The following is a 24,063-nucleotide window of genomic DNA, read 5'->3' on the forward strand; positions in this document are numbered from 1 at the left end:
CTCTCCATAATACATTTTTTCCTCCTCAAAATAGTTTTGCGTTTTTCATCCTGATTTTGAGAAACTGGTGATACCATAAAAAAAGTGTATTGAATTTGCGTGGAAGAAAATAAATTGAAGAATGTGGTCTAACATTATTGATACATGTATCTGGATTTGGTATAGACACTGTTTGCTCTGGTGGGTCAGTTGGTAAAGAGTTATCCTAAGGGAAATTACTAGCAATGATTGATTGGATTGATTGATTAAGAAAAGTTCTTTTAATGTATAGCAATGTTAATGTTACTGCTAAGCAGTTATGAAATTTGGGAAAATAAATTCTCATAAGTAAGGCAGTAAGTAATGCAGAAATTATGCTAAGTGCGAATAGGGTAACTTATGCAGGAAGTAATGAATCAGTGCTAATGCACACAAAATAGTGAATTGACATGAGCATGCACTGTTCTTACATCATACATGCAGAAGCATACATTCAGCCAACTATTTTTTTTTGCTTTCATAATTATTCTTACACGCAGTATTATTTTTCTGAGAGGAAAAAGTCATTATGACTTCAAGTTCAGCCAGGGGAAGTTTAGGTTGGATATGAGGAAAAAACTTTTTTACAGAAAGGGTTGTTAAGCACTGGAATAGGCTCCCCAGGGAGGTGGTTGAGTTTAAACACATCCAGTGATATGTTTAAAAATTGTTTGGATGTGGTGCTCAGGGACATGATTTAGCAGAGAGTTGTGAGAGTTAGGGCAGGATGGTTAGGTTGTGGTTGGGCTTGATGATTTTTGAGGTCTTTTCCAACCTGAGCAATTCTATGATTCTGTGATTAGTGCAAAGCTTATAATGTGTGAAGACCTATGAAAAAACAAACAAACAAACAAACAACACAGTTTGTGTTCAAGTGTCAAAACTCCTTCTACTATATATGCATTTTCTCTAAATACTTTAGAGTATAGTCTTTCTAGGGTCTTTCTTGTTCCTCACATTGGCTCTCTTTTGTTCTTAAAGCTATAAATATTTAATTTTATGATTAAAATCTTTTAAATATCCTTTTCCTTTTTTTGGTTTAGATTTTTAATACAAGGAATGGTAAAGTAGCTTTATAATTCTCGGAAACTTCAGATGTTTTGTGTTGTTTATTTCATAGCTATGAATAAGTTACTGCTCTCATTTTAATGAGCTACTCATTGAGAACATTGAGATGACTGTAAAAATGTTTCAAGGATTTCATCAAGTCTTTCATTTCAATAAAATTAACTGCAAAATTCATAGCGGTTTTACCCTCTTCTTTTTGACAACTATTGAATTACACTTTAGTTTTTATACCATATGATAAAATTGTCTTCGTTTCACCTCAGATCTTTAATAGATTAACAAGTTCTTGAAAATTAAACAGGGCTCCCACAGTTCTCTGCATATGACATGATGAAAAGCTAGATGCTACAGGAATACCGTGACTACATGGCAGTATGAGTTTATCTCATTGCCTGTTTCAGAGATGTGGTTTTGTTAGCTATAGCATTCTTCTCAACTCCACTTGCCTGCCTTTCAAAATGCTGTCTTCTGTGACTCAGGCATCCAATTCATTCTCATGAGTCACTGGTTATGAACCTAACATGGAGTTAATTCCTAAAAAACAGTACTTTTACCCCAAGACACTGAAGTAGCGATCTGTAAAGAACAAATCCATACACAGAGTAAATTTGTACACCACATGCTTCAGGACCTGAGGATCTGTTTTCTCCTTCTGAAGTAGTTGGACTTCTTCTTAACAGGGAACTAACAGAGCAGATTTCACAGTCATTATGTATTTCTCATCTTTGCTGTCTTCATTGCACCCTTGATCTCAACTAAACCAATCTTGCTTAGTTAAATTCTACTTGAAAAAAAGTGCTAAATTCTTTCCTAGTCCATTCCCTAATTTACTTTGATAAATTTCCTGTCATTGTTTACTGAAAACTAATGGTGGTTTTACCCCTCAAATGTGCTCTTTGTATAATGACTGCAAAACAGAGATTATTCGTAGAGTGATTCAAGATATGTGAGTACACAGAATTCCTGTGGGGCATGGATAATTTAAACTTGATTTTTTTTTTTTTTCACTGACAGCAGTATTTAGCTTGACAGTTCTATATGAAATAGTTTAATTTGTGCTTTGTGGATAAAAGTTGTATTTACAACAATTAAGAAGGAACTAATAAAGTCTGAAGGTGCTCTTTTTTTTTTTTCAAATTGATCACCACAAACAAATCTGTTGCTTTATACTAGGCTTGTCTCTTTCATTATTAAAGCCCAAAATATCTTCCCTATTCTTGCTGCCTTTCAACACCTGCATATGGCATAAAGAATTTTCTCGGTCAAATTTTGCTTAAATCTGAAAATTTTCAGACAACCTTGATGGCAAAATGAAGATGTGTGATTTTGAACAGAAAAGAATTTGTAATACATCTAAAGTGGGTTAATTATGACAACTTTCCAGAATATCTGATGCTGTCAGGTAGATGTTGCTAAAATATCTACTTGGAGAAATGTATACAGGACAGTCATTATTTCACTTAGTCTGTCAGACAGCTAGTCTGTCCCAGAGTTTCAACAAAATATCTTAAATTCAAACTATGCCACTTCATTTTCCCTTAACTTGTGTCAACATTCTGTCCCATGGAAGACTTTCACAGAGGTTTTCTTGAAGGAAATGATATTCAGTACCTTAGCAATGACTTCTTAACTTTTGAATGGAGTTGAAGTGATATGGCTGCAATGATCTGGTCAGTTCTAGACCAAATACCAAGACCACTCTTATTCAAAATCATTAACAATTCATGCTTGTTTATGTAAATTGGTTGCAGAGGAATCCTATCACGTTCAAGAGCCCTATCTGATACTGCAAAACATATCTTTTTTGTAAAACTCTTCATCCATTTACTTACTGAAATAGTTGTGGGGGGTTTTTTTTGTCTCAAACAAGTTATTTTTTCAAAGTATCTAACACAGTTTTTCAAATATTTCATCAATTTTCCAGAGTATTTTATACACATAAAGTGTCCTCAATGATAGTTTAAAAGCGACTGATTTGCAGTCAACTGCAATAGCTTCAAACAAAGTCTACCAAAAACAGTCCACTATTACTGTGGTTCATCAACAGAACAGGTTCTTTAATGCCTCAGAGAACAGAAGTTGCAAAGGTTAAAATTGTCCATATAGAATCTAATTGGAAACAAACATGCAATATGTGTAGGTCACGTATTTAAGCTTAGCTGTACTGATTGTGGAGTTTCATTTGACACTTGCTCAGGTATGTTTTCACTAACTCTAGTTTCCATATGGTCTGCAAATACCTTCCATGCAAAGTGCATTACAACATTCTAGCCTTTAGGTGAAAATGTTACAGGCAAGTGTAATGTGATCTGTATCTGAAAGAAAAGCTATATCCTCTTTTTGTCAAGTGCAGATGAGTAAAATTGTTTTCAGTACAGCTGTACTGAGTGTCTTAAGCTGCAATAAATCCAATTGAAACACAGTCACATCTGATCCCTTCCTTTCCCTTTGCTGAGATACCAAATAAACTTTACCAGTGCTTTTCATTTTCCTCTATGATTATTTAGGTAGACTGTCAGCCAGATATGCCTTCTCCAAAAGAGCTCTTACAAATTCTTTGGCGCACACTTAGTATGTTTCTGATACATACACAATTCAAATCAGATGAAACAGAAAACATTTTGTTGCTGATAGGAGTAGAAAATTTTTCTCCTCATTAACTCACCACATGGCCCTATGAAAATATTCAATAGAAGTGATGAAGGACTTGCTTTGTATGGTATTTGACAGGCGATTTCTTGAAACAATCAAAAAATTGACCAAAACATACCTTTGGAAACTACAGATAGAACTCGAGTGCTAAATGGCACTATTTTAAAAGCTCCCAAAGATATCAAGTGCAACATGACTGTGACATCTACCAATGCAGGCACAATTTGTTTCTAGTTACCTCAATCAGTACAAGTTTTGTATTAGGAAAAACATGATAATAATTTTCCTGGGAAGGAAGACACTTCAGAAGCACAGATGCTGTAATGCAGAGTGAGTGCGTGCACTTTCAGAACATTCCTTTCCTGTTCATTCTGCACTCTCACTCTGCCACAAAGAAAATATTTTTGTTTGTATCTTCATGTTTTCTTTCAACTAATAAGACTGTAGATAATTCTTCCCATTCTGAGGCACAGCAACTATCAAACATTCTGAACAAAATAAATGAATAAATACTGACTAGTAAGGCAGTAAATATAAACATAGAGTTTACTTTAATTAAAATTTAACTGCACGTAAGGAAAAACTGAATAGTGCTAAAACTCTGAGCTACTTTTTTTTATCCTACTTTGATACCTTTATTAATAGTCTTGATTAAAGTATTGAATTGTTGCTGGCCAAGACTAGATAAAGCTATAAAAATGAGAAGAAAAGGCATTTTGCTGAAGAGAGATGTTGAATCTTTTTTTTTTTTTTTTTTTTTTTAATAATTGCAACTCAATAAAAAAACAAATTTCAGCGTAGCCAAATGCTGAGTCCAATCTCCAGAAAGAAGGAACACAGACATAGAAGACAGGAGATGAGGGAAGAAGCCACCAAAAGAATGTAGGTATTGTTACAACAGTTAGTGTCCTCTGAGCACTTTTAACTCAGTGCTCAGGCAACAAAGATGCATCCAATCCTTGGATGCTTATAAAGAGTAGCTATATTTCTGTGCACAACTTCAGCCACTCTACTACCATCCGGTTCTGTAGTCAGTACTCCAGGATTGATACACACTTACAGCAGTGGGGAAACTAAAGTGCAAGGCACAAGAGTGACTGATAGTAGACAGATAGATGCTGTGTACTGCAACACGAGCAACTGATTTTAACCAAGGTACTCAAGAGAAGAGGGAATCTGATGCAATATGTGGAAAAAGAACTTAGATAATGCAAGGTATGTTAGTCTTTCTACTAACTGAATGCATAATGAGGTTAAATAACATTGGAAGACTTTACTAGGACTTACCACCAAGTATTGAGAACAATATTACTTGTAGTCTTTGAAAGAGGTTTACTTTTCTTTCTAATTATGTATCTTCAATCCAGCTTCTCAGGAGGAAAAATATAATGTACTTGCCAAATGGTTTTGGTGCTGCAAATCCCCATTTCATCTAGGCTATACCCTGCACTTCATGGTATTAAGTTTGCATTATCATTTGCTCTAGTATTGCAATCTCTGCATTTATTCATATGGTCATAGCAGATACACCACAGTGTCATCTAAATATCTGCAGTGATCTGTAAGAAAAGGTGCTTTTCTGCTTGTTCTGCTGTTGGCCAGATGCTGTTTGGAATATATCATGTCTTTAAGGCATTGAAGTGACTGTTCAGATTACTATGAAATAAGTCTCTTTCCAGATTTTGTAGGCATATATACATACATAAATATAATTATTATTATTATTATTTTAAGTGAAGTTCTTTAGCCATTACTCTGAAGCTCATTTTAGTGTGGTCTGTGAGACATTTTCTCTTTTCTCTCCATAAACAATCTTGTCTATTCAGACAAGCATGTAATGCTCATGCCACCTAAAGTTTGGTCATCACATTTCAGTGTATGAATACATGGCCATATATGTACGTTAAAATAATTCCTTAAAATTCTTTAAAGTGGTGAATATGAGTCTTATATGAGTGCTCTGGGTGGCAAGGATCAGCCTTTTACTCAGCCCATTTATCAGAGGATGATTAAAAGATATCTACAGTTTTCATAAAAATTGTCTGGTTAAAGAAATGATGCCCAGTACTGTCTTAGCTGAGGCTGAAGTTACATGAATTTTTCTTCATCAACTTACATCTGCTATGTACTAGCATTTAGGCATACTATCATTTTGTAGTGAGTAAATGGAAAAAAGCTCATCTGATCCATCTGCAAATTTTATAAAATACCGTGTTCTTATGAGGCTATGGATAGCAGAAGGAAGGATCAATAAAACCAGTGATAGTGCAGCACAATCTTTGAATGCTGAGCTGCAGGCTGGGAGAGAGTACAATATGATCTCAACCCTACTGGATATCAGAAGATTCCTGTTAGAAGTCAAGGTGAAAGTTAAAAAATGTTCATGTTGGAAAGATCTTTTGCAGTGGTCAGGCTAGTGTCATTTGCAGCATGTCAGTCAGGGTCAGGAATGTTATGGATTCTTTGGTTTGTATGGAGGCATGAACTCTGAGCTAGTCTCCAAGGATAAGGAGTTCATAATGCATTCCTCCTCTGCCCCTTCTAGCTTTTGCTCCTTTCTCTGTGTGCTCCCTCATTGTCTCAGCATACATTCTGTTCTGTCTGATAAGAAATCATGCTGTAGGCTTAGCACAGCTCAGCCTGTCAATTGCCTGGCCTAGTCCTCTGGAAAACAACTTTCCTCAATTTGTGGAAGTAGGGTTTGTGCTCATGGACTGCTCTTTATCTTCCACTGAAAAAACTTGCAAAAAGATTGCACTGAAATCATGCTACTACCTGAAAACTTTTAATAAGCCTTGTTTAGATAACGAGATTGGAATGATGACATCAGAAAGTTTAAAAGCGTAAATTATTATTAACTGTATGTTAAATGACTTCATAGTGTTAAAAGATTTGATTGTTGTTTAAGAATGAGGATGCTTTTATGTATTTCATTTTCATGCTAACTTTTAAGCAAGACAAAAAAACCCTTGAAATCCTCGAACTATTATAGTTAAAACTATCAATGCGGACTGAAATCCAATCTACACATTTTGTAAGCCCTTCATAAACAGAAAAATAAGGGATTTGAAACCTCTACTTATTGACTGTTCAGATTTGATGTGCTGGTTGCAATCAATTTTCTGTCTGTGATGAGTTCTTATCGTCTTACTGGAAGGCTCCATATTGTTTTTTGTTTTTTTTTTTCTCTGACTGCCTTGGGACTGAAGGTGTTTCTTACTGAACAACACTGCCAATTCCAGTAATGATGGAGGCAGAAAATAACACTTGGTTTCCAGAAGACTGGATGGTAGGAGCAATAAAATGATGAAAGGCTAATTGGATATTCAGATCTATCCCTTTCTTTATATGCAGTACAGCAGAGCCGAGATTCAAAGTTTTGCATCTATCACGCTTTTTCAGAATATGTTACTACTACTGAATAAACAGATCCCAAATTTTGCTTTCAGAGGAACTGAAGAAAAAGTGCCACAGCACAGTCGCAACAGTTATTTATCCACAATGAAATCTTCAAACTATAAATGCCTCCACACCAGTTACAGAGCATTTCTCTTTCACATAATGAAGCTTTTCTGATGCCTTTAAAAAGATTTCATTATAGTAAAGAAAGTAAAGAGGGTAACATTCATCTGATTTTGTAGATTTAACTTTTGCATTTCTGAAGTTCCTGTGCACAGAAGTATGTTCTGAGCAGATGTTTAACATGGCAGGAAACATCACAGATCAGAGATCCGGATAGCAACTAGAAGATGCATAGCATCTGGCACCTTCTTGAACATAAACCTGCCAATAATTAATTACACATATGAGCCACTCTATCCTTCTCTAATGAATTGGACACTTGCTAAGATATATTAGGCTATGTAACAGGGGTTAACTGCTTATGCCCTCCCTTTTGTCTTTGGCTTGTGTGGTCCCACTATAACTTAAGTGCAGAAATAGTTGTTGGCACTGTTTATATGTCTCTGATTATATTACCATTGTTACATTAATTAATAATCAAGGCATCTTTAAAATCCAACGTGTGTGTAGTCCCATTTAGGTATGGTTCTATTGCTGAAGCAAATGACTGAAAATGTAAAATTGTAAAGTTTAGAATAAAGAAAAAGAAAAAAAAATGCTGGTAACCAGGTAAAGTAAGATTTATTGAAACAAACCTCTGAAAGCACCTTGAAAAAAACAGAAGCCACTAAATGGTTGAAATTATTAAATTTCTGTTGAAAGTGCTACTGTAGAAATTACATGATTAGAATACACAATACCAATTTTTGCTCTTTGAAAGCACATAAAGAAGTGCACAGAATATTGGAGCCGGTATAGAGGAAGACAGGGGCTTGATTATGGTCCTCAAATCCCACTTACCTTCAGCAGTATTGGGCTTGTAGCATGTTGGCTGCAAGCCAGTTGCAAGCCATTAAGGCTTTGAAAGGACAGGTCTTTTTTCCTTAAGATTCTAGTGACTTGATGTTTCTCCCATGTCTTAAGATAGAGGCTTCTCATCCTAACTTCCAGCTTTTCTGATTTTTTTTCATAAAGCTTGACTCTTACTAGAAAGCGAGAAAAAGTAATAAGATTATCAAGAAATCTTTTTTATGCTATATCAAGGAAATCTTTTTAAAAATTATTCAAATTATTATTGAGAAAATTAGCATGTTCAGGCACTACTGTAATATTACTATAAGTGGACTCATCATATCAGGTATACAGCACTGCTGTTACAGTGGACCAAAGAACCGTTGTACGGCTTTTTTAAGAACAGTCACCTTTTTTACACATATTATTTTCTCCTCTACTATCCATGTACAAAGAAAAACGAGGTGGTATGCCAAAAAGTATTTAGGATCTACAGGATGTTCGTGCTGTGACTGAAGCTCCCCACAGGCAGAGGTTCTCCGGTTCTTATTCCACTTAATTCATCATTCAGAACTCAGCAGGGGACTCTGCCTGATTTTGGACTTGAATCAGGCTGGTATTTGCCCCACCCTTTCTCCTCTACAGGCTTAAAAATGGAATCAATCTACTTTATTATCCTAGGAATATTTTCCAGAGAACTACCTAACTGGTAAACTATAGGGTGCAAATAACATCTCTGTATCAGGTTTTGCCCTGAAAGATATATTTCTCATGAAGTGTAGTTTAATAATCCTCTTCCCTGGTCTCTACATCCAGTTTCTTTACAAAACTAATCTCATTAAGGCTGGTCACATTTCTCCTTCTATATTCCTTCAATTTCTGTCTACTTATCACCTGTTCTTATGACCTAGACTTTTAATCAGTAGCCAAGTTTAACAGAACTCCCTTACTTGCTCTGATGATGTAAAGGTACTTCTGTAGTTCATCCCATTGGATATGGGTGTGCTTGTTTCTCTGCCCTCAAGACAGTAGCAAAAAATATTCTGCCAAAACTCTTGAATGACTAAACTAGAGAAAGGTTTTAAAATTAGGTGTATTTTCAAGATTCATTTTTGATAGGTATTGTAATAGCATAAACATTAATTAACCTTCAAGCTTTATTTAACTAGATGTCTTCAAACTCCTTACAGAATCAGAATTATTTTTGCAAGGACTAAGAGAGCTAAAAGGGAAATGTCTCTACTGTGTTCAACCTAGTTTTATGCCAACATTATCTTCCCCAGGGCGATGGGGGGTGGGGGTGGGCAGGGTGGGGGAAGCTAAATATCTATGTCTTATTGTCTTATATCACGTGTTATTTTTGTCTGTTGGTATGGTGAATTTTAGGAACAAATCATCTACAAATAGTGATGTTTGTCTAAGGAGATTTTCTTGCAATTGGAAATCCTCATGCTGAAAGAACTTGTCAGGCAATACAGACACTTGTGATGTGTCAAATTAAGATAGCAAAGTGATGTCAAAGCAGGTCTAGGGAGAGCCTATAACAATGTTACTGTCAAGTAAATAAAGGAAACTGAAACACAAGAAATGCAAGTTATTTCAAGACATCTGTAGCTGTGTATAGGTCTGTGTTTTGAGAGATGCTTTTTAAAATGATCACCATTTGTCAGAAAGGCTTCGGGATAGGAGAACAATCAGATGTTTGCCAACTGAGGTCAGCAGAATCCTTTGTGGAAACTGAGATTTTTTTCCCATTATCAAATTGTCAGGTAATAATTACCATCTAAATAAACAAACAAAAAATATATTTCACTCAGCATTTTCCATTCCTTTTTTTTCTCATTCCATCCACTGAAATAAAATATCCAGGGCAGTGGCTGTGGCAAACAAATGCAGCCACAAGTTTAAGAGCAGCGAACAGTAACGTTAGATGGAAGGGGGGTTCAGAAGACTTTGGGGATCATATTTGCATTTGTATATTGGTCTCAGGTGTTTCCAAAAAGAATAATAGTAAAAAATAAATAAATTGCAATGGTCTTCACTAAGATTTGATTGGTTTGATCCATTTCCTAAAAGAGGACTTTAGAGGAAGAAACACATTCACTTTCTAAATTAAATTAAAGTATATGATAAACATCATATTGTAAAACAAATCTGTTGCACTTAAATTTAACAGGGAATTGGTTTCCTATAATTGACATTTAAATTGTATTATTTTATGTTAAGGGAATAATTTTGTGTCATTTTGCTAACTGGAGCAATTTCTCAATTGATATATGATAGTTGATATTAATTTTGATTTTTAAAACTGATCAGGTATAGTATTTTGATAGCATTAGATTGATTGCTCCCTACATCAGTACAGATACTTGAAAATCGATCCATTTAAAGAAATACTGTTTTTAAGAGAAGGGTAGAGAAACACAAATGCATGTATTGATTAAATCTAAATGGACCATTGGCCAAGGGAAGAATTGCTACAGGCTCTTATTAAAAAAATGGATCCATTTTGAAAATCTTCACTGAGATATTAAACTGAATGGTGGTGGCTTCTATTGTATAGATCAAATTCTCATTCATCAAATGAGGAGATCACTTATTTGTGCAATCCACTGACCTAATGGAAAATTGACAAAAATTCCACACATCACTGCAAGACTCTTCAGCATAATGTGGCACTGATCAGTTTTGTCAATGTCATTACAGATCATAGGATCAGACTACAAAAGTCTGTAATTTTAAAATGTATCTCTTATGTATAGAGCAATAAATCCCCTTTCTATGAGTGTGCTCTCAAGAGTTTCTGCCACTCTATAATTCTGTTGGGAAATTTTGTAGTCCTCATTTAGAGTCCTTTTAGTAACCACAGCCAAGAAGTATAGCTTTTCTGACTTAAAGAATGACATACCAGAAACTCTTACATAGCATTATTAGTATTTTAAATTGTATCCAAATGTATTAAAATCTGTTTTAATTTGCAAATTTAATTGAAGGGAGTGAAAAGACTGATTTGGGTTTGAGCAGATTAAATCTGTTGTTTTGATTAACCTATTAGAGTTCATCAGGGTATGGATCTTAAGATACAAGTTCTACAGGTTTCTATTGCTATTTTAAAGATATTTTATTTGATAACTTGGATGATAATTCTTCTATATTTTCAGGCACTAAGTGTAATGAGTGTCATGTATTGTGCTGTGTCTAGCATGATAATAACAATAATAACTCCACAATCTCTCACCAAAACGTAGGAAATACAATGCTCTTGACTGAGTGCAGAAATACTGGATCAAATGCACAATTATCATGTTTTCCCGAGTAATCTTTTGCTCTGTGAAGGAGATCTACCTACACTAAGAATGGGCTGTAGTGTTAACACAGCCATCCTTCTTGGTCTTTAGAGTTGGTGATAATGTTATATTCTGCCAGTCAAGTCAAGGCTACCGAAGAGAACTGCTAAATCTGTAAGCCTGATGTAGTTATTTTAAGGAGTATATTTTCTTTGGAATAGTATTTCATCTAATAAAAGTGGAGCTGTAATTATTGTGCAACGTGACTATGATTTCTATCTGCAGACTATCATCTGCTATCATCAAATATTTGCAACCTTTTGCTTTTCATAAATTAAGACCATTAGTATAATTCAAACATCTACAAACTATGACATATATATATATATATATATATGAGAATAGTCATTTATAGTTCTAAAACAAGTTTTGACTGTAGTCTTGCAGAACACTGTATTCTATATAATACACATCTTATTTTTGGAGGAATAATTACCATCTTCTTAAATTCTTACTCTTGTTCTCTCTTTTTTTGAGAAGAACTGTCCATCAAATACAAACTTGACCAATATAGGATTTGACAATATAGGACCAATAGTCCTTTATATTGTAAGTCATTTAAAATTGGAACAAAACAATTCCCATTCCTGATCAGTAGCTACTAAATTCTTTTTCTTTTGGAAAACTGGATGTCTCACTATATTTGATACAGTTTTGATTCCTCTTTTTTTTTTTCCTAGACAAGGGCTGTTGACTCTGTTTTCTGACAATCGCTTCACTTTGAAAAGGAAAAATCTGTCATTTCAGTTAAAAGTTTTATATATTTCCAAACTTTTCACTTACGTTTAAATTTTTCTACCATAATTTTCACATCTTTGATGAACTTGCTAGCAACTTGGTTCCTGATTAAAACCATGAATTTGAATCCAGGCTCCTTTGAATTATAAGAAGGAATACTATAGATTTAAACTACCCAAATAATTTTAACTAATAGTCAAAAAAACAAAAAACAAAAAAAAAAAAAAAAAAACAAAAAAAAAACCACAAACAACCAAACTAAGCTCATTTCTCTGATTCCAAGTTCAGTGTAGTAAAAGATTTCAAGAAAACATTTGCCAGGATTTTTCTAAAAGAAGAAAGATCTTACAATAACAAACTTGAAAGAAAACTTGCATTTCCATTTAAAATATCTCAATCACTTTTTCATACTTTTATCAAACCTAAAACATGCTTTAGTTTCTGCCACCAGCATAAACTGTCATTAAACTTTTTGTACCATTGCTAACAAATTTTGAAATGAACATTAGTCTACCAAAAATGAAAGCACATATTTCATTTCTGGCAATTACCTGTGGAAAATTCCTGTTTTGTCTTTTGGTACATGAGGCAGTGAGGACTGTAGCAGCAGATAAAGTACATAGTTACCAGTAGCTATGGGGAACAACAGTACAAATTTGTTTAAAGTACGTAAAAAATTCTAGCAGTAGGAAGGAGAAAGTAGCTGTCATTGTGGAAATATAAGTTAAAAAAAAACACACAGAGAGTTCTAGTATTTTCTGAATCTTTTCTGAATGTGATTTTAGGATCTTGTGGTCATTTCTAATTGTGTTATATCCACTTTTCTATAAAATAATATATATAATATAATGTTTTTATTTTATCATATAAAATAAAGCTATAGTTTTGCAGCATCAAGGCCAACTTTTCACTGTGACTAGGCCTAACAGTGTAAACTTTCTTAAGTGTTTCTTTATCTGTACCTGAGATTCTTCAGTTGAATTGAAACTGTAATTGAATAAAATATTTATGCAGTTTCTGCAATCTCTAAGGTTTAGTTAATTACACCTTTTTTTTTTTTCTAAGCTCAGCATAAGATATAAAAACTTCTATCTTTTTGCTTTTGCTAATATTACAATTGTTTCCAGCTCCAATAAGGGTTTAAGTTGACACAAAGTAAAAGCATTGAAAGAAAATGCAGACAAACTTTGATAAAGACCAGATGAAATTGTGGTGGTGTTCAGTTAGACTCATACACACATTGTATTAATAATAATGAAAAGAAGTTCAAAACCATGATCTTATTTCATAAGGATTTTTTTTTTTAATGATTTTATCAGCCTACATTGTATTTCTTTGCAGTAGAAATTCACACTGACTGGTTCAGCATGGTGACTTTGAGGTTTTTAACCCAATATTTGATTAATGCCACAGGCATGACTAAAATAGTAATGTTGAAATTAATCTTTCTTAGACGTTAATAAGTAATAGTGAAAAGAAATAATTAGTGTATCTTTGGGGCATCGGAAGAACACTGAAAAAGAAGTCATGTAAACCAGAGCATTTCAAGATAATTGTCAGGCATACATCATTTATTCCAGATTAGCTAAGGTCATGCACTTGATGCTCCCAGTTTTTGTATCCATATATGTGGTCATTGTTGTCATTAAATGCTGAATTTTTGTGGCTATATTTAATGGACTGAGAATAGACTATGAAGAAAAGCACTAAGAACAGCAAATATAGAGAGCACATACTCCATTCAGTTAGACAGTGACCTTTTTAACCTTGCTGCATGCAGGAAATACCCACTTGTATTTTGGTAATTACATTAGCTTCCTTAATGGCATTTGATACAGATGGTATAGGAAGAACTTATGTGCAGCTGAAGAATGCAGGCAATAGTCTTAGTTTGAATTGCAAATAATTCTTATTGTAGCTAAGTGGTGGGGGAAGAGAACCAAGAATAGTTTTCTATGCTTTCCTCAATCAGCCATTCATTTTTAAAGCTTTACATCATTTTTTTTTGTTTGTTTGTTTCTCATTATATTAAAATTAATAAAATTTTGAACACTAAAAGACTCTCTGAAATCCCAAGAAGTATGATATGGCAGAATAAGTGCTGTTGTTCCTGCATTTGGGGCTCGTGAAATTTGTTTTTATTCTGCTTCATGCTATAAATTCTTGTGTTGATTTTATGAAGATACCTCAATCACTTTCTTCCTTCTCATTTGCCTGTAAAATGTTCTTCCTGCTTTGCTTGTCTCTTAGTCTGAGGAAGGAAATGACTAGCACCAACTCTAAAGCGTTTAGCACAAGCTGGGCTTCCCAGAACAGAGGATTGCACTAATTAAAAAAAATAAGATTATGAAAGCAACAGTATGCTAGTTCAATAGGAGAGATACGGTGCTTCCTCCTTAACTTAGTCCTACAACTTTTGATTACGTGGAATTTTCATAAACCAGAGGTTGCATTGTCAGTTTTTCCAAACAGTCTCAAATGGATCTGTCCTCCATTAATCCTGTTTATATCATCCTGTACTGTTGATTCCACAGCACCTTCGACAGGTGAAGATTGTGTTTTGTGTAACAGAAAATATTTATATTTCAAATCTTTCCCGCTTAATCACAAATAAGCAAAGATAGAAAGAAACAAAAGGGACACAAAAATAGAGGGCTTGGCAGCTAGAAAGGAGGAAATGGAGCATATGATGGAGGGCACACACTTTCCCCCATATGATTCAAGCTGATGGAGTCCCTGAAGTGTGAGTAGGAGGCTGATAAGCAAGAGACTTATGATGTGAAACAGTGTCTCTGATCTGAGTGTTTTGCGTTTCTGTGCTCTGATTTACCTTCAGCCCTGTACCCTATAAGAACTTAAAAAGGTGAATAGAAAGTACTTATGTTGTTGGGTTTTTTTCTTCTTCCTACTCAACTGTCCTGTCTTATTTATAACTAGGGAGTTGCACACTTTAATCTGCTCTTACTGCTTTAAGATGAGCTCTCTGCAAAGGGTAGTCCTGCTATCTATATCACCATTAGCTTTTTTATGGAGCTTTCCTAACTCAGCCCCCGTTCTCACACGCTAAAAGTACTACAATTTCTGTGCTAGTTATTTGTTCAATTTGGTTGTGTAAATCTGTCTCCTCAAACAATTTCAAGTGCCACTGGTTATCAGAGGTGTTACTGGATATTATCAGTGGTTTATTTTGTCAGCAGGCAATTACAGAGCTGGTTACAATGAATGGGTGTGTTAATGCACTAACTAGAAGTCAGGTCTGTATCCTCTAGGAATTTTACCAAAACCAGTTCATTTCTCCCTTCCAATGCCAGAATACCCCACCCAAACTCACAGTTGATTAGATGTGGTATACAAAAAGTTATCAGCCTACGTCCAGACAAATAGAAAAGGCATCAATTTTAGATCAGACAGTCCTAAAGGGGTAATTAGCCCTTTAGAATTATCGAGGTTTTCAAAAATTAAGCATAACTTATTAATATTCTTATGATTTTAAATGGAAAACTTTGCACTAAAGTAATTATTATTGCCTTCATAGTCCTGTTTTATTAATTATAAAGCGTTTATGTCATTACAACTAGATTATCTTTGTTATTTAGTTGATATCTTTCAGTATCTTTCAGTGGAGATACAGGAAAGGGGACAGACTCTTCATCAGGGTCTGTTGTGACAGAACAAGGGAAATGGTTTCAAGCTTAAAGAGGGTAGATTTTGGTTGGAAATAAGGAAGAAGTTTTTCACAGTAAGGGTGGTGAGGCACTGGCACAGGTTGCCCAGAGAGATGGTGGATGCCCCCCATCCCTGGAGGTATTCAAGGTCAGGGCTCTGAGCACCTGATGGAGCTGTAGGTGTCTCTGCTCATTGCAGAAGGGTTGGACTTGGTGACTTTTAAAGGTCCCTTGCAACTCTGAGGATTCTGTGATTCAATGATTCTATAATAGCAAGTACTTGTCCTGCCTTTTTATTTTAGGCATACATTCTGTCATTTTAAATATCTGTGCAGTGCTTCAAACTTTTTTATATTGTTTGAAGTTCGTGGCTTAAATATCACCGAGTGTCATTGGAAATTAAAAACCAAATTAAAAAAAAAAAAAAGAGAGACCAGAAAGTTTTTATTATCTTTGTCTGTTTTAAAGTGGGGTTTTTGCATCATTTTTTAATTTTTCAAAACCATGCAAACATATGACTTAGTTTCAGCAGATGCATAGCATATAATCTTTGTTATATAGTATTATATATATATAAATATATAAGACAGTAAAATGTAAAATTTGTTCTGAGAGCTTTGTTTTGTCTGTATCTTGTATCTGTATCTGAGGTCTTATAGCTGAGATTTTGGAAAAGATGAGTGAGTCACAGAAAATGTGTTTGTATTTGATTGTTTTTACGTTTGTTTGTTTTTTTAGTATTACAAAATATGTAGGTTGTTCCAAAAATAATGCCTCCTATTTATTTATATGGAAACTACAACAGGTACAAGGTGCACAATAATGTTATATTATAAAGCAAATTCTCAGCTACAGAATGGAACAAGTTGCCCAGAGAGGTTGTGAATGCCCTGTCCTTGGAGACATTCAAGGTCAAGCTGGACTCTGAGCTCTGAACAACCTGATCTAGCTGTAGGTGTCCCCCTTGATTGCATGGGATTTGACTTGATGTCCTTTAAGACTTCCTTCTAACTCAAATGATGTTGATTTTCATCAGCAAGGAACCTGCCAGCCTGCATGCCATGCTTCTAAAAATCTGCACCAGTGGAGGTGATTGCTGTTGCTGTTGCCACTGCTGACACACCACTCACAGCCTCAATGTACTCACATGCACTGTTTTGGCCTCTATAAACATTCAGCGGGCATCAGTGAATGTCAGTGGGTGATACTTCTTCCACATGGAGGAATTCAATGACACAGCTTTACTTCATACACACTTCGTGTCAGACGCCTTTCTGCCAGACTGGCCCAATGCTGCCATCTGTTGCACAGCAACAAGATGTAATGGAATATTGGTGGGAAGGTTCAGCCTCTACTGCCATACCACCAACATCTGCCTCTGATGTAGTGGGCTGGAATCATAAATTAGGAGGCATTACTTTCAGAGCTGTCCTCATATGGGATTAATTCACAATAAAACTTGTTCTCTGATAAGATATTTGATATATCTGTCTTGCTCCTACCTGCATTAGCTTAACTGTTAGGTTTGCTTTTCTGTTTGGATTTTCTTTGTCAGTTCTCAAACAGTGGAGGTAGCCTGCAGGTGATAAGGATCCCATTAATCTTTCTGATCATCAAGCACTTGAGCATGAGAATAGCTGATCAATTACAGCAATTGTCTCCCTAAATGAGCTTTTCACATCTGCCTCTTATTTCATTACTTAACTGTCTGCTCATATATCTGATAGAATGGAATCCTAGTGGCTTCTTACAGTGTGTTCTGTGTTACTGTACAGTGAGGATGGGGTTATTAGCAAAATGGGCACAAAAGGGTATTTATCCATTCCCCACAATAAATATATGTGCTACTATTGCATATGAGTGCTTTTGTCTCTAATTGCTGTTTGTTGAAACCTACTCAAAGTACATCAGCTTCTTTTGTTATACACCTAATTATTTGTTTATTCATTATTACTTTGGCACATAAAAATCATTTCCATGCCCTAAGCCATGATATCAATGCATTGCGTACCTGATTTTAGAAAATAGAAGCTACCAAGGTTAAAAGTGTGGTTTCCTTCTCCTTCCTTTGTAAAACATCTTTTAAGTACCTAGACATGATATCCTTTTCTCCAAAAGTTAATCAGCATCTCCAAAGCTGCAAAAAAAAAATTATTCAAAACTGTGGTATCTGACACATAATAATTATTTAAATTAAGTAAAAACTGTGATTATGCTGCAGAATTCAAGGTTTTCAAGAAGCATGAACTACAGAGATTCTAAATTTGCTAGGAAATAGATTTTATAAGAGTGCCTCTTTCATTACTACTCAAAGTTTCAAAGTCAGTTGTCAGATGAAAATTGAATTAATTTCTGTGCAGATACCTTATTCTCTACTCGCCAGTATCTGATCAGTTTATTTTTAAGCATTTACAGGATTTTATTTTCAGATTATTTTCTTATGCTTATTGCACAGTGAGTTGCTTTGGATGATATAAATAGATGGCTGGATAGATTTTTCTTGTTTATTTTGCTAAATAGTAATCTAAGCTAAAAGACAAAAAGGCGTGATCAAAAAACTCTCTGTACTGATCCTGGTACAGCTTTTCTTTGAGATGATTTCATGGCAGTTCCTGAACACTTAAATATCTTTGAAATTGAAATTCTCAGGGAATTTGGCTTGAAACTTCTGTCATTGAATTTAAGTGATTAAAAAAATACAGTACAGAGATTGTATAGAATTCCTGAAACCATTTAGCTACAGTTAATAAAAACTAGTAATCTTTTAAATTCACTTTTGACTATTTCTTTGCAGGTCTGGTTTGCATGAAGTCTAGTACTTCCGTGGTTGAACTTGTTATGCTGCTTTGTTCACAGGTAAGACATTCTCTGATTATAATTTTAATGGTTCTTTAACATAGTGCTGGACTTCTTCCAACCTATTAATTGTGCATTGGTGTTTGTTGCATTCTTTCATTTCCTTATAGGAAAATGCAAAGTAATCTCTTCTGGCAGCATATAAATTATAAATTTTAAAAAATATATGCACAGCATAGTGCTTCTATATTGAAAAAGTATGCAAAATATATTTGCATTGTTTTTTGGAACTGTATGGATATATATAATCCACTTTTCCAGTGTATGAACTCTCTCTCAAGACAGTTCTTATTTACAATACATGAAGATAATATTATTTTTGTTACTAAAATCTGTCTTTTGAACTAATTATTTCATTAAGACATACTTTACAGTGGCTTTGTTATTTCTGGTACACGACATAAAATACTACATATTTGATGTCATATACAGAAAGCAAAGGAACGTGGCTGAAGTATTCCTTAAGAAGTGACAAAAGTAGAATATTTCTATTTTAAAAAATTCTGTAGCTTTTTTTGGTTTTGTTTTTAGCTTAGCAGTAACTGATTTATCAGAAATCTGAATCAATTAAGCTTCTGATTTTCTCTCACAGGTAAAATATTCAAAATTAAAATAATTCCAATTGATTATTTGGATTCTTCACATCGCAATTTTGATTTTATTTCTCTGAATTGTTATTGGCTAACTTCCTGCATACAGCTTTTTACATTAAACTGGTGATAATAAACTATCCCCAGACCCACTTTATGTAATACAAGGCGAATACAATGGCCTAACAGATCCAGATAATCTAAAAGTTCTTTCACTTCTCAAAAGACTTACTACCAGTGCATCAGTAATCAAGTCCCCTGCAGATGTAAAATATCAGTGAAATGTACATTGTATATTAATATATATGTTATATATATATATATATATATATATATATATATATATATATATATAACATAGTGCCCACATTAAATCTTTGTGTTATTACCAAGGGAAAATATTTGTTTGCAGTTTTCCTTGAGCATTCACAGCTGCACTTGGAGTACATACACCAAAAATGTACTGAAAAGAAATACATTTTCAGGGGCAAATGAAATGAAGATCTACTTTTGATTCATCTATCAAAAAATAATTAACATTTACAACTCTTTGGGGGGAAGTTGGGGGAGGGAGTTCCAACTTACCTGCTGTTTGCCAGTCCGTAGCTCGTGCTTCTTCAAGCTGCTGTCATAAGGAAATCATTACATCTTGTTTTCCTTTGTGTTTTTTTTTCTTCTTATATTTTTTTCTTTCTTTTTTCCCTGCTTGGTCAGCATGGATATTGGTTAGGGAAAAGTAAAAGAAACATACATCCCTAGCAGGAACCCTCAGTGGGGTTTGAACTTCAAACCCTCTCCAGCAGAGCACTTGAAAAATTTGTTACCTAATGGTTAAGTCCTGGGTTCCAGGAAAATTCCAAAAGATCCATTAAAGCTTTTGAGCCTTATGTTCATGTCATGAAACCCTTTTTTTTTTTTTTTTTTTTTTCTTTTTAACATCTTTTGAAACCTTTACTTGAGGGAAGGAATAACTTACAGTCCTTTCTTCCCTAGTCCTTGGCTTTACTGCAGTTCTCAGGAATAAAGTGGAATGAAGCATTAGGGTCTAGTGTCTTTGATGGCCTCATCATCTAATCATAGGTTTAACATTACTCATTTGCTGGCTCCAGGAATTCCTGCCATTAAGGGCCCCAGAGATGAAACTTTGCCTCAAATATTGATTGAAAGGAAGAGGGAGAAATTTAAGCTCTTTCTGCAGTGCTTTTTCTTTAGACAACTCAGTCAAGCTATGTAGCAAATGCAGCTAAATCAATTTGTTGGTTTTGTGAATCTTATACCAGTTATTTATAATTTCAAAATATTTGACTATGTTAAAAATAAGCTTCATTTTATACCTGATACAATGTAAAGAACTGAATCATTTTGAAATTCTAAACGTTAATTGATTTTTTTCAGTGTTTGCTCAAGAGCTATTCTCCATCTATTCAATTACTTGGGGAAATAACAGCTTTTAATTCTTATACCTCAGCTGATATTTTAGGGTTGTTTCCTTGACTTGTAAATAAGGACAATCTTGCATCCTGGTGCCTGTTTATATTTCAAGTTCTTCAGAAGCTAATGCTGTAACGCTGATGGAGAAGTGATGTTTAATGTTTCTACAGGCGTTGGTCAACAGGGGGCTGTACTGGTGTAAAAGCTGACCAAAAAAGCATTGCATCTGCACAAAATACTGTATTTTATCCTAAAGGTGTACTAAACGACCTGCAGTTCTGTTCATCTGCATGAAAATCTTTGGTGAAGTCTTTGGTGAAGTTTTCTATTCAATATTTTAAATTATTTGTCAAAAGAAAACATGAGGTAAATGGTTTGAAATACTGATAGGACGTAATACAGAACATTGTTAGAAGAAAATGGCACATCAAACACATAATACAATCCAGTCCCTGGCTAACATCGGGAGTTAAATCATCTCTCTATAAAAACAAAGAGCCACTACCCAAGCTTTTATGTATAAATTAATATGAACTGGGAAGACGAAGTGAAGTAGTGCATTTATTTTTTTTAGTAATCCTAACATAACTAGGGCTTTTCTTCCTACCATGGGTAAATCCTTCAGATTCAAACTGAATGACATTCTACAGATTAGGTGAAGTTTGAAATGTGTCTTTCAAAAGATAGATGATGATGATGTCAAAAACCTTTGAAAATTACAATTTTGTTTGCACAAGAACAGAGTAACTTTAGACATTGAAAAGAAAAAGGAAATACGAAATTTGTTTTCCTTTAATTTGCTACAGCAAATTAGATGCTTTTATACTCTTTATGTTGGAAATTCCATGTTAACGACTACAGATTAGCAAGGATGTCAGAGTTTTTTTTCTTATCTGAGCTCCTGAATAAAATCAACATTGCCAGCGGCTCACGTCCAAGGTATGGTCTAAATTTACATGAAATATCACATTACAACTGTCTGAAGGTACATGTCATGGATAATTCAGTTCATATGGTCAGCCTTTTAGACCAGAGGGATATGCAATCAACTCTTTTCCCCTCAAAGGAATTTGAAGTTTCTGTGAAAAATACATTTTAAGTTTTAAAGGAACTCCTGTAAGGACTGTGCATCATTTTGGGGCTTGGGAAAGAAAAAATGTTCTATTCTCTGTATTTTTAGAATATTTCTTTTATTACAGTTTGCTTCCCTTCACTCATTTATTTCCTAGGATCACCTAGGATGAAAATATAACTTACTTTGAAGGCTGTATTTTCTTTATTTCTTATATGAGCTAAAAGCATTCAGTTAAGCACTTGAAATAATATATTTTTTTCTGCATAATTGATAATAAACATGTAATGATTTTTACTTACCATAAAAACAAGCACTTTCATTTGGATTTAGTCTATTTTAACATAAAACGGATGAAGATGTGTTATGTTTGACAAGATCTGTGCTAGATTAGCTGGTCTTTGTTCCCTCAGCCTAGCTGAGAATGTCACAGCTGTGTTACTTTTGAAGAGGTAGATTTCTTCAATGAACTATATGTTAAAAAAAAAAAAAAAAAAGAACAAAGAAAAAAGAAAAACCTTTGCAGTGTTGTTCCATCTTGCATCAGATTTAAATTTCTTAAATTTCATTCAAATTATTATTTATTTTTAGCTCAAATAGCATAATAGTTTCTAATTACTTCCAGATCTTTTGCAAGTGTTTCTCTTTTGGAGATGTAGCTTCTGCAGAAAGTGAATGATGTTGACCCAAAGGATAGTCTCATCTCATCCCACTGGTATTTTTCTGTACCTTATCTAAGAACAGGGGAAAATTATTTTCTTAAACAGAGTGTGCTCAAGGTACCTACTACTTCACCTTTCTAAAAGCAGAACATTGTAACGTGAACAGTTGCTCTAGGAAAAAATGCTGTCACTTGCAGTTCTAGAATATATTCTGATTGTCTGACCAATTTCAGGATTTAATAGTTTTCAATGCAACATTCATTCTATTGATTTCTCCTCCCACTGCATTAGAAATTTGATTGAGATCATAATTCAGGAGCCTTCAAAGGAAATATCAAAACTAGAATAATAATCTGCTTCTGAAAGACAGTGTTGAGGCAAAATATTTCTTGTAGATGCTATCCATTGTAAATTGGCTTTGACTAGAAAAACTCTTTGGGGGAGAGGAGAGAAAGAATATAATTAACTAAGAAATGCTTTAATTAAAACCTGTTAGGAGATTTTCAAGTAAATGATAACACACAATCTTCCTTATAATTACACAGTATACAGATTCTGTAAATAGATTGCTTTCATGAAAAAATATCCAACTGAAAGTCTCTTTAAGAAGCAAACCATATCAAGAGTATATCCATAAGCTGAAAACTCCACTATATAATTAATGGGTAAACTTGGCTTCAGCTAAGCTTTTCAACCTTAGTGTAACAGTGTGATCCTCATTTATGAGTTGTGTCTGTCCACATGGTTTAGTCTTTAACCTGGGAAGTCAGTAGCTGCTTGGGTTGAATCCAGTCTGTCTCTCCATATGACAGGCAGACAGTCAGTACATACTTAATCAGAAAAAATCTTTGGAGGATCTTCTCCCATGCAGCACAGCTCATAAAACATTTTCCAGCAGGTTGATGCATGTTAAACATATTGGTTGTATGCTACTATGTACAGTACAGCAAACACAACAATAAAGTGACAAAGCGGGGTGGAGTGTGGTGGGAGGGGAATGAGAGCTTTAGCTGTTGCCGTTAGCTGTTGCTGTTAGCTGTTGTCAAGAAAAAAAAAAAGGTGATAAGTCTAATTCTAATTAATTTATGCAAGACCCATCAACCATGCACTGGAGAGATTTCAGTACCAAAAGCTGTAGCAGACCTACATATACATCCTGCCTCACGGGATGGTGTATATCTTGGGCTTCAAAGACTGACAGCTGCCTGACGCAGAATCCAAGCAGCAAAATCAATCCCTTCCTGATCACCAGGGCAATCAGGATTAACTTTTGTTTAATAAGTGATAACTCTTTCCTGTGTTTGCTATTTGTCTTTTTTATACCAGCATCGGTAGGAAAATTAATGAGAAGTTAAATAATAATTGCTTCTCTTAAAACTAAAGAACCTGAAGCTTAATCTACTTAGGATACATGCATTGCAACTTGAAATTAACGCTGGTTACGCAAATTCCTATGGAGGTGTATTTGTTTTTCCTACTGTGAAAAAAAAAAAAAAATTTTGGCTGTTTCATTTTTGGCCATGTTTACCTATTCATTCTGGTGGATTATTTGCTGTCTGTAGTTTTACCAGTGCAACTAGAAGGAGAACAACATCTCATATTGTATCACTG

General features: G+C 34.4%; 1 protein-coding gene across 11 annotated transcripts in view; it reads left to right on the top strand.

The window, feature by feature from the left end:
* Positions 1–24,063, top strand: part of NBEA (neurobeachin) — a 457,907-nt gene that overhangs the window by 191,146 nt on the left and 242,698 nt on the right. For all 11 annotated transcript variants that reach the window (XM_052670998.1, XM_052670989.1, XM_052670990.1 and 8 more), the window contains one exon: positions 18,636–18,697. In XM_052670998.1, coding sequence (XP_052526958.1) covers positions 18,636–18,697 — 62 coding nt within the window. The remainder of the gene's footprint in view (positions 1–18,635; positions 18,698–24,063) is intronic.

Source organism: Tympanuchus pallidicinctus, unplaced genomic scaffold, assembly GCF_026119805.1.
Source record: "Tympanuchus pallidicinctus isolate F22 unplaced genomic scaffold, pur_lepc_1.0 scaffold11, whole genome shotgun sequence".
Lineage (NCBI taxonomy): Eukaryota > Metazoa > Chordata > Aves > Galliformes > Phasianidae > Tympanuchus > Tympanuchus pallidicinctus.